Source organism: Aspergillus fischeri, genomic scaffold (genome assembly GCF_000149645.3).
Source record: "Aspergillus fischeri NRRL 181 1099437636259 genomic scaffold, whole genome shotgun sequence".
NCBI lineage: Eukaryota > Fungi > Ascomycota > Eurotiomycetes > Eurotiales > Aspergillaceae > Aspergillus > Aspergillus fischeri.
Window position 1 is genome coordinate 688,679 of NW_001509766.1, and position 13,959 is coordinate 702,637.

General features: G+C 51.7%; 5 protein-coding genes and 1 pseudogene across 5 annotated transcripts, besides 1 other annotated feature; 3 read left to right on the forward strand and 3 right to left on the reverse strand.

Moving 5' to 3' along the window:
• Positions 1-212: 212 nt before the first annotated feature.
• On the forward strand, positions 213-871 carry NFIA_114370 (putative polyketide synthase; the record flags this gene model as incomplete). The annotated part of the gene is made up of 4 exons (XM_001262801.1): positions 213-404; positions 456-600; positions 648-697; positions 746-871. 4 exons carry the CDS (start codon positions 213-215, stop codon positions 869-871), a joined length of 513 nt encoding a protein of 170 aa, XP_001262802.1.
• Positions 872-1,259: 388 nt separating this feature from the next.
• NFIA_114380 lies at positions 1,260-2,336 on the forward strand (annotated as a pseudogene).
• Positions 2,337-2,966: 630 nt separating this feature from the next.
• On the forward strand, positions 2,967-5,232 carry NFIA_114390 (putative MFS transporter Fmp42; the record flags this gene model as incomplete). The annotated part of the gene is made up of 3 exons (XM_001262802.1): positions 2,967-3,372; positions 3,433-3,595; positions 3,642-5,232. The coding sequence occupies 3 exons, from the start codon at positions 2,967-2,969 to the stop codon at positions 5,230-5,232; spliced, it is 2,160 nt and encodes a 719-aa protein (XP_001262803.1).
• A 48-nt stretch (positions 5,233-5,280) lies between these two features.
• Positions 5,281-5,313: a microsatellite.
• A 215-nt stretch (positions 5,314-5,528) lies between these two features.
• NFIA_114400 (uncharacterized protein) lies at positions 5,529-7,468 on the reverse strand (the record flags this gene model as incomplete). The annotated part of the gene is made up of 3 exons (XM_001262803.1): positions 5,529-6,258; positions 6,311-6,824; positions 6,874-7,468. The coding sequence occupies 3 exons, from the start codon at positions 7,466-7,468 to the stop codon at positions 5,529-5,531; spliced, it is 1,839 nt and encodes a 612-aa protein (XP_001262804.1).
• Positions 7,469-10,359: 2,891 nt separating this feature from the next.
• On the reverse strand, positions 10,360-12,242 carry NFIA_114410 (putative acetamidase; the record flags this gene model as incomplete). The annotated part of the gene is made up of 4 exons (XM_001262804.1): positions 10,360-11,183; positions 11,230-11,700; positions 11,748-12,151; positions 12,202-12,242. The coding sequence occupies 4 exons, from the start codon at positions 12,240-12,242 to the stop codon at positions 10,360-10,362; spliced, it is 1,740 nt and encodes a 579-aa protein (XP_001262805.1).
• A 1,069-nt stretch (positions 12,243-13,311) lies between these two features.
• NFIA_114420 (uncharacterized protein) lies at positions 13,312-13,633 on the reverse strand (the record flags this gene model as incomplete). The annotated part of the gene is made up of 2 exons (XM_001262805.1): positions 13,312-13,464; positions 13,538-13,633. The coding sequence occupies 2 exons, from the start codon at positions 13,631-13,633 to the stop codon at positions 13,312-13,314; spliced, it is 249 nt and encodes an 82-aa protein (XP_001262806.1).
• Between the last annotated feature and the right edge of the window lie 326 nt (positions 13,634-13,959).

Here is a 13,959-nt window from a genome sequence, read left to right on the forward strand (position 1 = left end):
GTGGGGGTTGACAATGGGAAAGCCAATCCTGGAACACCCCGATGTCCCAGGAAGGCTTAAATGTTAAATTGACGATGTGGAAAGCGAGCAGCGCTCAGAGTAGGGAGGCTAGACCACTGTTCAGTCGTCTTTTTCTTGGCTTCCATATACTTTGAGAATTGTTCGATCCGAGACACGTACAAGAGACTTCGCTTAACCTTCGCGATCCTGAGATGACCACGATGAGCAACAAGCTGGAGCCCCTTGCAATTGTTGGCATGAGCTGGCGGTTCCCTGGCGAGGCGAACTCAGCCAGTGGCTTTTGGGATATCCTTAGCAATGCGAGATCGGCTAAATCTCGCATCCCAGCAGATTGCTTCAACGTCGACGCGCACTATCATCCATCGGCCGATCGGAATGGATCAGTAAGCGTCTTCGATATTCTGTGGCGACTAGAACGCTGAAAGTCTCCGCAGATCATCACTAAGGAAGGACACTTCCTGAAAGAGGACATTACCGCCTTCGGTGCGCCCTTCTTCTTAATGACAGCAGCGGAGGCAGAGGGCATGGACCCTCAACATCGCATTCTTCTAGAGGTCACTTATGAGGCGTTTGAGAACGGTGGGTTGCACCGAAGCCTGGACAAAGTATGTCGGGCACGCTGACAGGACCCAACCGGGATGCCGATCAAATCCGTGGCCGGCAGTCAAACCGCAGTGTGAGTCAACAGAACGATGGCCATGTCCAGAAAGCTTACTGGTTGTAGCATGGTTGGCTGCTTTACCAGAGACTACGAGATGACTTCCGGAGCCGAAATCCACACCATGTCCCCGTACGCGTCAACCGGTTGTGGTGCCTCCATGCTGGCGAACGGACTATCGTGATTCTATGATTTGCAAGGCCCGTGACTTCGTCACCGTCCATGCAAATGTACGTTTGGGAACTCGGAATCCGGCTCGTCTTCTACTCACACAAGACTCTATTACAGCCACCGTTGAGATAACGCAGTCTGGTTCTAACAAGCTAGATCCCTGGCGTAACGCCTCTCTTAAAAGCTCCGATCCGTCGGCAGGGGTGCGGCAGTTCCACAGTCTGACCACTTATGACAGATGCCAACATACTCAAACTTGTAAAACCACCATATTCGCAAAGTTTAATCAATTTACTGATGGAACGGGCGTTCTAAACTGAACAGGTCGACCCTGAGACCCTGGAGCCGATAGGGGTCACTCGCCAGGACGCTCTGCAGCCCGAGTTGCGAGGTCCCCTTTCATGTGCTCATGCCGCCCTCGACCCTACAACTGGAGATTTGTTCAACTATAACCTCGACCTGGGTTGGTACGCAAACCTACAGAGTTTTTCGAACCTCGGCTGCCACCGGCTAGACGGATATCCTTGCAACTATTTCGGGGCCAATTGTCAAACCGGCTTACCTCCACTCCTTCTTTCTCAGCCCCGACCATGTGATTCTGTGCATCTGGCCCTGTATCTTTGCGGCAGCTGGCGTCAAGATCCTGTGGGGAGAAACATGGTGGATGCTACGATTCGACTCCAACATTGAGACGCGCTGGTATGTCGTGGACCGAAAACAAAACAGAGGGGTCGTGGCCATGCTTTTGAGCCCAGCCTTTTTCAGCTTCCATACTATCAATGCTTGGCAGACCGACAACGGCGACGGAACGGTGGACATCATGTGTGATATCATTCAATATCCGACCGACGAAATGATACGGCGAGGATACTATGAATCAATGGTCTCCACCGGTAGTGACGTGGAGAAATACTTTGGCAGTGAAGCATCGCGTCCCAGTTTGGTCCGCTATCGCCTGCCCAGCGTGCGCAAGGACTCCCGGGTCGAGTTGCCTACCAACGATGCGAAAATATCCCAAGCAGACATACTGCTAATAATTGAAGGCGAAGGTGTTGGAGACCTGCCCACCATCAACCCTTGTTTTGCCTGCAAGAACACGCGATATGTGTACAACGTCGTCAACCAGGGAAAGGTAAGCTACTTTATTCCTTGATGGACTGTAGATGTCATTAAGGGCTAAGCATCGGATCTTTCCAGTCGTCTTTTTTTGACGGCATCGCCAAAGTTGACCTGGAAACGCAAAAGGTCCTAATCTGGAGCCATGACCACCATACTCCTGGCGAAGCTGTCTTTGTGCCGGACGGTACGAATGCTGCTGAAGATGCTGGATACCTGTTCAGCATTATTCTTAATGGTGACACAGGCACAAGCTACCTTCTGTGCCTCAATGCGCGTGACATGACGGAAGTAAGACGCGCTGATTGTGCTGCAGCAGTGGGCTTTGGTTTTCATGGCACACATTATCCTTTGCAATTGTCCTCAAGATAGTTGTCGATACTTGGCTGAGATCGCTGAGGGTGCGATAAGGGACATGATATATCTTTTGATGGGGGGCCCACCGACCCACTGAGGAGATATCCGGCTTCGGACCAAGATTTCAATGACTGGTGAGAGGACATTACTATGTTGCGATAACCATGGTAGAAAGCAGATGCAGCTGTAGCGGGGGAAACAGAGGGCGGAATCAGGTGACCCTGTCCTGTTTACCTCCGACGTCACTAGATCCCTCCTGTTAGTTACTTACTGGACTGCGGGAGCTGCCAAGTACTCATCGTCATCCATCACAATAATTCAGTCTCATATATTATTATTGTCAGAGCCTCAGAGGCCACCTTAGTCTTGGAAGCAACATAAATATAAGCCATCTCTCCCAGGCCGGCAATGCTTAGGAATCTATCCTCAATCTCACCTTGATTTGCTCTCCAAACTAGTTACTGATCTACACTGCAGCCAGCCCATTTCAAGTTTTGGACCGGCAACAATCAAGGTTACAGTTCTGCAGGTATGCATTAATGCATTAAATCAAAACCAGCCAATTTAATCAAGGGCAACGGTATGCCATCTCCAACCTAAGCTCAGCTTTTTCTTTTCAGCTTCTCATCTGCAATGTATAGCTATGTCTCTAAATCGAGTCTCTTACCTTGAGTCGTGGGGCCAAACTCGGCCTGTATCGCGTCAGCAACAGCAACAAGGCCAAGAGGATGGCGATTCTGACTCCGTGGACGGGCGCAATGTCGACCTTCCGGAGGGATCGATTTCGTCCTCCTTCCAGTCAACGTACACTTATCGTTTAAATTTCAATCCGTATGCTGGGCCCGGTTGGACCCAGCCCCCTGATGAGGTTGCCCCTGAAGACCTCGTGTCTGGTCCTGAAACTCCTACGATAAAAACCCAGCCGAAACCGCTGGACGAGAGTGACCGTGGAAGATATGATCTACAAGATGCCTCTTTAAAATTGCCGGATGAAGATTATCCATTGCAGACCACTGGAGCGTTCGAAGTCAGTAGTACACGACGAATTTGTATGAACCCGGTTGAACCTTGTTTGTTCACGATCCGAGAGATACTAATGAGATACTTAGGCCAGGTAATTATTGCGGTCATCTATTGCTTCCTCGCAGCAGGTGTTGTGTTCGGATTTGCGGCATTGAAACCCGTCTTGATTCGGGAAGGGGTCTATCGCAATCTGTGTTCGCGCGACGAGCTCTCTAAAAACAGGGGAGTCTGCTACGGACAGGAGCTGCGGTACGCACCATGATCTCTGTCTCTTGACCAAGCTGACACGACACAGCCTGAATCTCATGTTCACAATCGCCGCCGTGGCGACCAATGTATGCGCCCTGCCAGTTGGCACTATCCTAGATAAATACGGTCCTCGCGTCTGTGGTATCATTGGCAGCATATGTCTGACTTTCGGCGCCTTACTACTCAGTTTCGCTGCCAATCTCCCCTTTGATGCATATATTCCTGGATACCTCTTCCTATCGCTCGGGGGTCCCTTCATCTTTATCTCGTCATTCCAGCTGTCCAACACATTCCCCACTCGCTCTGGGATGATCCTATCCATGCTCACAGGTGCATTTGATGCGTCCAGCGCCTTGTTTTTAATCTTCCGACTCACCAACGAGCGTACCAATGGATCATTTACAACCCACAGATTCTTCATGGTTTATCTGATCGTTCCCGCCTTCATCCTCGCCGCGCAACTTCTCATCATGCCAGCCACATCCTACAAAACGGCCGGCGAGCTAGTCCAACAAGCAGAAGCGTACATCGCCGACGAAGCCAACGACCGCGTCGACGAGCGCATCAGCAATCGTTCTGAAGGCGAGCGTCAGCGCAACGACCGCCGCGTGCACCGCCAAGATGTCGTCAGCCAGATCCAAGATCTCCTAGGCGACAGCAGCATCAATGACGTCCCAGGTCTCGACGAGTTCTCTCGAACCACTCTTCCTCCTCCGGATGAAGCGCAAGACCGCATCGTCGGCAAAACCCCACCCCGCAACACCACCGCCGGCGCCGTCTGGGGCGCTCTCCACGGCCGCTCCGCTCTCCAACAAATCGCCACCCCCTGGTTCGTCCTCATCATGCTCTTCACGGTCCTCCAGATGCTCCGCATCAACTACTTCGTCGCCTCCATCCGCGCCCAATACGACTACCTCCTCTCCCCAGCGCTCTCCGAACAGCTAAACAGCGTCTTCGACTTCCTCCTCCCCCTCGGCGGCCTCCTCTCCGTCCCCTTCATCGGCACCATCCTCGACACCCTGAAAACCCAACACGTCCTCCTCATCCTCGCCTCCACCGCCACCGTCATCGGCATCCTCGGCTGCATCCCCCACAACCTCCCCGCCGGCTACGCCAACATCGCCCTCTTCGTCATCTACCGGCCCTTCTACTACACCGCCGTCTCCGACTACGCCGCCAAGGTCTTCGGCTTCCAGACCTTCGGCAAGGTCTACGGGCTGATCATCTGTCTAGCGGGACTAGGCAATTTCCTCCAGGCGGGCCTCGACGCCCTGACGTTTAAGCTTTTCGCCCGGGATCCCGTCCCGGTGAATCTCGTGCTTACGGCCTCGACTGGCGTGATTGGCGGCGCGCTGGTGGCGTTCGTCTGGTGGCAGGCCAAGCGGATGGATGCCTCGCGCGCGCAGGGTATAGCCGGTAAGGGCGTGGTCGTGGATGTGGACGATGGCCGGACAGAGCGCACAATGGTACAGAGTGAGCAGGTGAGTCGAACCCGGTCAGATGCGGTGGATTACGCTGGCGTGGCAGCTAGAGATTGGGAGCGGGAGCGAGAGCGAGAACCATTGCTGCGTCGCGGCCCGCAGCATTTGGGGGCACATGGGGAGGCGTCGTCGTATGGGATTTCGAGCGGACCGTGATCCATCTATCCTACCCCTTTCATATTTGGACATTTGCTTTACTTACTGGCTGCTGCTGTGCTGTTGCTGCTGCTGCTACTGATGATGACGATACGTTACGATTTTGTATAGCTTGGTGTATCTGTATATTACCATGTCCATATAGAATACATCCATCCGTCTGTCTTGAGCTGCGCCAAAGTCATGTCATGGCCATCGTTATCATATCCAACTCCGTAGCCCGTAGACCAATCCCAATCCAAGAAAGCTGAACGCCATGCACGAAACACAACGCCAAAAAAGACAATAATATCCCGTCACAAACGCCCCGCGACTTCCAGCCAGAGGGAATACCCCGCCAGGTCACACGCAGTATCATACCAGAGCATGAACTCCAGTACGCTCTTCAGCTCCGACCAGGAGTAAATCCCATTACTGGAAGCCGCTTGGGCGAGGGTATGTACGAACCAGGCCCGTTCTGGGCGGTTCTCGGCCGCGATGCCGCCGAGGGTGAGGGCCCAGAGGAGAGCGACTTGGGCGTCCGGGTGGGTCCAGAGGGGGGTTGCGTCGGGGGTCTGCTGTAGGGTTTCTTGGAGGAGGTTTGCGAGACGGGGGAGAGGCGAGCATTGGGATGGGAGGGGGAAGGTGACGCCGACGGCGTAGATGAGGGCGGCGAGACGGCAGGTTTCGTAGATGGTTTGATGATGGGGGTGGGGGAACCAGGTGGTGAGATGGCGGGCGGAGGGGAGGTTGAGGAGGTGGTACTGGACGACGTTGCGCTGGTCGCAGAGGAGAGAAAGGTCGGGGTTGGGATGGGAGACCTTGATGTGTTCGATGACGATGTTCGTGTAGACTCTTAGTGCTTGGAAGACGTCCGCCATTTCTGGGGTAAAGCCGATCTGACGCAATCGACCGAACCCGAGCTCCACGTCAAGAGAGGTGTATCCTAGCAGCTCTTGTAACGTGAGGCCTTGTCGCGGCTCATGGAACGGGATGTATTCAAAGGCAGGCTGCGAAAGCAGATAGCTTGCGGTCAAGATCGCGGAACTGATTGTCAAGTTAGCTCAAGTCAGCTAGGAACTGTAACAGAGATGCCTACAAAGCTACGGTAGTGGCTAATCCTGGCAGCTTGATATTTTTCAGGCCGCCCCGTAATTTGATCAACTCGATCAAGCCCCGCAGGTGGACAAGATTTGGTGGCAAGCTTGCGTACACGTCGAGCCATTGTAGCTGCGTCAAGGGCGGCTTGAATGGGATGCTGCGATGTCGCCGGCGATCGTTGTCATCCGCGATGTTGTGAGCCATGCAAACGACACTTAGTATGATAGAATCGCTAAGAATGCGATTGTGATCCGGATCACTGAAAGCCTTGTTGGCCAGCTTGATGGTTTCATATTCACATTGCTGTAGGAGTCGCTGATAGCGAGGGCTAAATGACCCGTCCGGAGTCTGCCTGTTGATCCATCGGCAACGCTGGTGTGATAGCGAACCGAACAAAATGGCAGTGAACAGAACAGGATCGGATAATGACAGGGGAAGCCAGTTTTTAGTGGCAGAAACGTCGCGGTCTCCGGGAGTTGGGGGAGTCAGCTGGGGCCAGAGAACATCTATGCCTGCAAATCGTCAGCATTTCGAGTCCAAGGATATATCAAGGGTACTGACAGTATCTTTCACACGCATGGATGACTTCGGGAGTATAATGCGAAGGGTAGGTGTGAAAAGGATCGAACACGTTACTGCCCATGGCCTTGATGGTGTAACCAGCCAGAGGGCCATTTTCTTGGCCCGGAGAACGAGTACTTTCTCGAGTAGAATCCACCACCACTTGACATGAACTGTACTCGCAATGGCCTTCGGCGTCATCTTCCAGCGGTTCGTAGGTGTGAGAGGAAGCTATCGGTGGAAGCGGGACGTGAGAAGCGGACCGGATGGAGAGGGACAGGCTGCGAGAGATAGTAGACTCGGGAGACTCGCGCGACGACCCGGCTGACGGCGAGGAGGATGAAGGGAATAACGTTTCTTCAGTATCGATTTCAAGAATCTGCGACGCTGGATCGCAGGGCTCCTCGCGATTCGAGTTCGAGTCCGACGATTCTCCTGCCGACGAACGATCCTTTGTTTGGTCGGAAATCCATTTTCCCACATGCGCCCTCACCAGCCGCTGTATCCTCAGCTTCTCATTTTCCGAGGTCGGACGGGCATTGACGAAGTGGATTGGCTCCTTTGCGCGCCCTTTAGCACCTTTACTTAAAGGCATCGTCACCACCCTGTCCCATCACCGTCGAGCGTTACGGTTGTGGTGATATTGTAGCGCGGGATGGCAATGACCGCATCCTGCGGCTTTGGATTGCGAACGAAGTCCAGTTTCCACGGGCTCTTCGCTTGCAGAGAAAAGGAAGGACGCTCGGAGCGCCGATCGCGCAGCTACCTGGGGTTGTGAGGGGGAAAGTCGGCAGCGGGATATTATGGATAGGGGCGCGACGCGATCGACAATTGTAGTCAGCCGAGGCGCTGGCGATTGACGTGTTCGAAATAGATGGACGCAAATGTTATAGAGACAAGAGGAGAATTGCAAATCAAGTCGAAAACGGAGGAACTGAGATGATAGTTGATAGATGCCATGAACTGCGAGTCTATCTCTCCCTGTCTTCCTGCGGAACCCCGTGACCGTGACCGGCGATTATCCCGTTAACCCCGAGGCTGGAACCAGAGGAGACTTTTAGTTGAGAATTCGCTGGATGAACAGGTGGAATGCAGGTTTGTGGCTGATTGATTTCGACTAAAAACGGACTATCTGTGGGTTTGAAAAGAGACTTTCTTTCAGAATGTGCAGTGGTGATGAAATCGTGGTCGTCGTGGCTTGCCAAAGAATTGGGAGAAGCTTCACACCAGTTGTTGGACCTGGTCTAGATTCTTAAGATTCTTCATGCGATGGAATCATGGAACGGCAATCTGGATTCTCGATTCTCGATTGTCTCGATTGCCGAGTCGATCGCGACGCAACAATTGCTCACGAGTGAAGCGGGTTACACGGAAATCCCCCTTGAGATCCATTCTCTCAGTATTCCTGAGACGATGGTCTGCGTACTCGGCGAAAGCCACCATGATGACAGTACCGACGTAATATTTAATAATGCACAAAGAATTATTGACTGGCCAAGTAATTTCCAAAAAAGATTGATACCGTCAGGTTTCAAATGCGAATTCCGATCGATCGAAATGCATGAAACGAGGTTGCCTGCTATTCATGGACAAGATATGATCTGTGGCTGACATGCGATATAAATCCAGGACAGCACGACTGGAGTCGACGCTAGAGTTATTTATAGGGCCGATCCTTATGAAGAAATTGTCACTCAACGGATCAGTTGAATGAGGAATTACGGTGTAGCTAGTTTATAGATGAATGATGACCATGTTGCTATTGCCCTCGAGATAATCCATGAGAATTCCTGTCCTTATTGTACATTACGTACTCCATCTCCTTTATTATATCCTAGCTCGACGCCATCTAAATCGCTATACTCAAAACCAAGGATCCTTGCTTCAATGAGTTTCTTGAAGAAGTTATGTCTTCGACTTGTGCAACATCAACTTCGATTCAGTCCGGAATACCCAAGTCCAGAGGCTCTGTGGCGATGGCGCTTGACTGGCTGTGAATGCAGTGAGTGCTGCGAGTAGATGAAGTATATGAAGGTTAAGAAAAGACCAATGTTATAATAATCTGTAGTTGGGAGTAAGTTGACGATCACCAAGGAGGGGACACGGTACCTGAGGTGCCTACCACCCGTCCTTCTGAGACCGTAATATCGACAAAGTATGCTTTCTTTAGACTCTATGGCATGAGACTATGGGATAGCATCACTCTGGATGTGGTGGATGTAAGTTCATGTACAGTGCGAAGGGTAGAACCACTGTGGCTATCTTGGCGAGGGCATACATAACGCAGTTCTTGCCAAGTTGACGATGTATGATCCTTCATTACATGCATCAGTAACATGAATTTCCTCAGTATGAGTAGGGTCTTACTATCAGCAGTGTCTTCGGTGTCATTGGTAACCATATTAGCAGGGTCTTCGACATCTGCAGATGCCACGGGGTCACCAATATTGGCTTTTCCTCCCTTTGGCTTTGTAGCTCGTATTTGACTATTGAATATAGTCCTTCAAACAGTCACTTTTTCCGAGGGCCCGGGTCCTCCATCATGGCCCTGCCATAGATGCAGCCTGGGCAGTCATCAGGGAATACCCATGACGCCAGAATCCGGGCAACGACTTGTCAATTCCCGAGTAACTTCAACCCTGTCTACAAGATACATCGATTAGCGCCATTCTCAATGGAACCGCATAGCTTACCGAGAAGTTCTAGGGATATACCATTTTACTCCTCTCAGACGGTAGCCCGGAGGCAAAGTAATCCCTTGATACTGGCACGATTGCACCATACCTGGTCGACATTGTGTAGAGCGGTACCTTAATCATTTTGATTTCTCGAATGTCGAGTAAATGGAGTACGTCTGTACCCTTGTTTTTATGCATCCCGAAAGATGTAGAAGAGATTGCCGGATGTGTATATGTTTATTTACATGGACAGGCGGGTGGTTGAGGTATCATGCCTCCAGACTCCAGACTCTGAAAGATTCCAGCAGAGAGGGAAGTAAGACTAGTGAATAGAACATGGTCATGGCAAGATATAGAGGGCAAGGAACGGAAATTGAGATGGATATAATTACTCATCTAGTGTCTCTATAGGAGGCTGAATGTGGTATCATTCACTTCCGTCTGAGATAGACTTATTCTGGTGGGAGGAACCTGCATTCACTATAATTATTAACTCCCAAGGTCTACACATTGATTCCTTGGATGAAGAATCGTACTTGTAATCCCATATTAGTCTTCTTCAGTTGCCATCAGATGACAAAAGAGATAACTGCAGGAGTTCTGTACGTGATTCACATCATTTCACTCTTCAGAGGTAGCCTTTGTCAAGTACATGTAATATGTAAGATAGATGGCTATTACATGCGATAATGAATAACCTGTGCAAGATTCAAGTCTTGTAGAATCGCACAGGATGAATAACCCCAGTAAGCATTAATATGAATGCCTATATTGCATTAGAAGTTGCAAACCACACAAGAACCTCGCATCAATCAATCTCAAGCAGCTGGTATTTCCCCCCCTCTCCAGTCTCCTCATCATAATACCCCTCCAGGGCCTGCTCAACAGCAGCCATATACCCCAAAACCTTCTCTTCCTGCCACCGTCTCCCAACAACCTGCACCGCAGTCGGGAGACCCGCCATCTTGGCCGCATCGTAGTGCTTCCACGCCCCGCGGGCAATGGCATGATTAGCGCCAAGTTGCTTTAGAACGGTTTTATACGGCGCGGAGAGCGCATCCTTCTTCGCGTCGACGTGGGAAACCGGCAATACACCCGCGGAGTAATCGAGCAGATTCCACAGGAAGGTATACCCACAAGAGGACACGGCGTCGCGCATGGCTTTGTGCGGAAGAGCAGGCGTAGCGTTGACCGGACACAAGATGAAATCGTATTGCTGGGGCTCGGCGTCCCACCAGGCGTGCCAGGTGGCGCGGAAGGCCTCGCGGCGGGCGACGAGCTTCCACTGCTCGGCTGCGGATTTGTGTTCAAAGCTGCGGATTAGCGCGGCCCATTTGGTATCGCGCTTGATGTAGCGGACGTAGAGGTAGTAGAGGTAGCGAAGGGGACGGGGCAGTCTAGCGATGCGGGTCAGTTGTTCAGCGCCGGGGTCGGAAGGTTCGAAGCTGTAGCGGTGGGAGTTGAAAGTAGTGCAGCCGTCGGAGTTGAGGAGTTGAGAGGCAAGCGTTAGACCGGTGAAGGGGTCAGCGGATGCCGGGGGTGTGATCTCGGAGACTGTGTGGCCGGCTGCTGTGAGTGCAGCCACGGTGGTGGCGATGGCGCGGTTGATGGCCGGAGTAGGAGGGACGACTCCTGGGGATGGTCAGCTTTGTATAAGTGTGTATGTTGGCAACCATACCATCTGAAGACATCAGTCCGATGCGCAGTTGTTTTGTCTGCGCTTCCTTCTCCTCTGAGTACCGCCAAGCGATGGGATGGACGGTGTTGTCATACTTCCATGGCTGCATGCAGATGATCGCTCGCGTAAAGTAAGTGAGATCGTTCAATGTCCGGGCCATTGGGCTAAAGACACTGGCCACTCCTTCCTGGCCCGCCATGCTGGTGCTGACACCTGCCTTGAGCCAGCGGCCTGTACTGCACCGCAAGGAGTAGATACCGCTCCAGGCTGCAGGAACGCGCACCGATCCAGCAACATCAGATCCAATACCGATACGACCCCCAAGGGCAAGCAGAGCACCCTCGCCTCCAGTCGAACCACCGGGTGAGTACTCAGGCACTTGTGGGTTCAAGCACCGACCCCAGAGACCATTGAAAGACTCAAACGATAGAAGCGTCACCGGCAGTGCAGTCTTGGCATACGGGACAGCACCTGTACGAGTCAGGATACGCAACAGAGAAGAAAGGTTGCAGCCATACCAGCATCCTTCAACAACTTCACCATGGGCCCATCCTCGGCACAAGGCTTCCCAGCCATGCGCGCATACCCAACAGAAGTGTCAAAACCCTTGACCTGCACCGAATCCTTGAGGGAGACGGGGATCCCGGCCAGCGGACCTTTGAGATTGACTTCTCTCTGAAGCCATGTCTCCGCTTCGGGCAGCAGCAGCTCAGTCACGCAGTTTGTGCGTTCGTGCGCCTTCACTGCCACCTTGCCGTACGTGCGGAGAACATCTGTTGGTGAAAGGTGGGACTTGTGGACTGACTCAACGAGCTGTTCAATTGACGTGTTGATAATGCTCTTATCTGTCGCCGTGAACGCAGTGTGGTAGTCTGGGGGGAGGGAAGCGAAACGGGCGGCCCGTTCCTTTTGCTTCTGGTCCCTGTTGATTCGTTAGCCTGTGCAGTATTGGTGATGTTTGCATGAACTTACCGGACCCGACGGTAGGTGAAGTAGTCAAATGGTGGTAACATAATGTAAATCACAACTCGCACCGAGGCTGATGAAGAAACAGTACCTCAAAGCGCAAGAAGGAGAATACGAATATAGAGAAATGGCGCAGGGGCTGGCCGTTGCTATTTATTGCGGGGAAAGCATAGACACTAATGCGGAGAAGAGCGATAAGGCCCGCAGATAAGCGCGTGTCCACGCTCCAGGCTCGGTCTGTCCGCTGTCCATGATATCAACATTCAACAACCAGGCCCCAAGGAAATTTCCTACCAGATGATGAACTTGCTGACACAAATTGTAGAGATTTCACAGTACTTTGCCAGCAAATATGACTTAGATTCTTGTTATTTGGCCATTTGTTGAAAAGGATGGCGATGCGACGACAAATCACGTGACTTTTGCAAGTGCCGACAACCGAGTGTCTGGCCCAATCAGGAAAGTCCATGCGGATTGGGTCGACCAGCGGACAAAAGACCGCGACGTGTTATAGGCTATCTCTCTGTAGAAATCACCGAAAGCTGGGAGTGAAGATAAGGTTAGTCCTAGGCATACAGCAGACTCCCTGGACTTCCCGAGACACGAGGTTGAGTCACTTGAGTCACCTGAACTGCTGGCTGAGACTCCTCACCTTTTCTATCAGGCATAAATACGCGCTTATCGGACTTTGCAGGCAATGGAATGGGTAAGACACTGTGATATTTATCTTCATTGACTTAAATACAGGTCTCTGTGACAAACACGGTTTGTTTACATATTGAAGATTCAAATACTCCAACTCCGGAATACCAAGGCCGACATGATTTGTATATGCTTTGGTATTCGCGCTTCATAGAGCGACTTAGCCCCATACAGATCATGGTACATGAGACCAGCTCATTCAGTCAGATTCAAAATTGCAATGGGACTGTCCGCCCCTTCCACCTTGGCATGTACTGGATTTCTCGCTCAGGGCGATATGCGTCAAGTTGCGGTCCGGTGGAGTTGATGCGATCATTTCGTTATGATTGCGATTGCTGGGTTGGTTGCCAGGGACGATTAGACTTCAGGCTCGAGTCTGCGCATTGATCTGTGTCTCCTCAACCTGTCGATCCCCTATCGCGACTGTCTTGTAACCAGTGGTGGGCATGGAGCCACAGAAGGACCACGATAATACCGGCCACGAGACTCGTAATGGCCAAAAAGATGACGAAGCCACATACTATCGACCGTCGTTTCTTTCGGTACTGTGCTTGGATCCAGTTGTCCCTTTGGTTCGTTAGTGATGCGATCCCTTCAATGCAAACCAATAGACATGATGCAAAAGTACGTACGAGTGGACCGGACTCTTGTTTTGAGCTGCAGCTTTTGCCTCCTCATCCAGATGGACCGCGCGTGAAAAGCGCTTCCAGAACAACGGATCCCTCACAAGCGTCATTATTTGATATGCTTAGTGCAAGTCGGACATTGATATTCGACAATCTTGCCAAGCGTGGTGTATGGGACTAAATCCTTCGGCTGGCGAAGTTGTGACAAGTCGCGACGGGGTGAGGGTGAACCAGTTCCCCCGTCGACTGGAACCGAAAGACTCGAGCGCAGTGGTCAGGGTGAAATATTAAAAGAGTGTAGGGTGATGTTAGGACATAGACCAAACCAACGAAGAAGGCAACAAAAGGTTTATGCAGGACGAACGGGGACAATAAGAGGAAAACCAAAACACAAAACAAGGCAGTTGCAAGGAATCCCGCCATGAAAATCAAAATA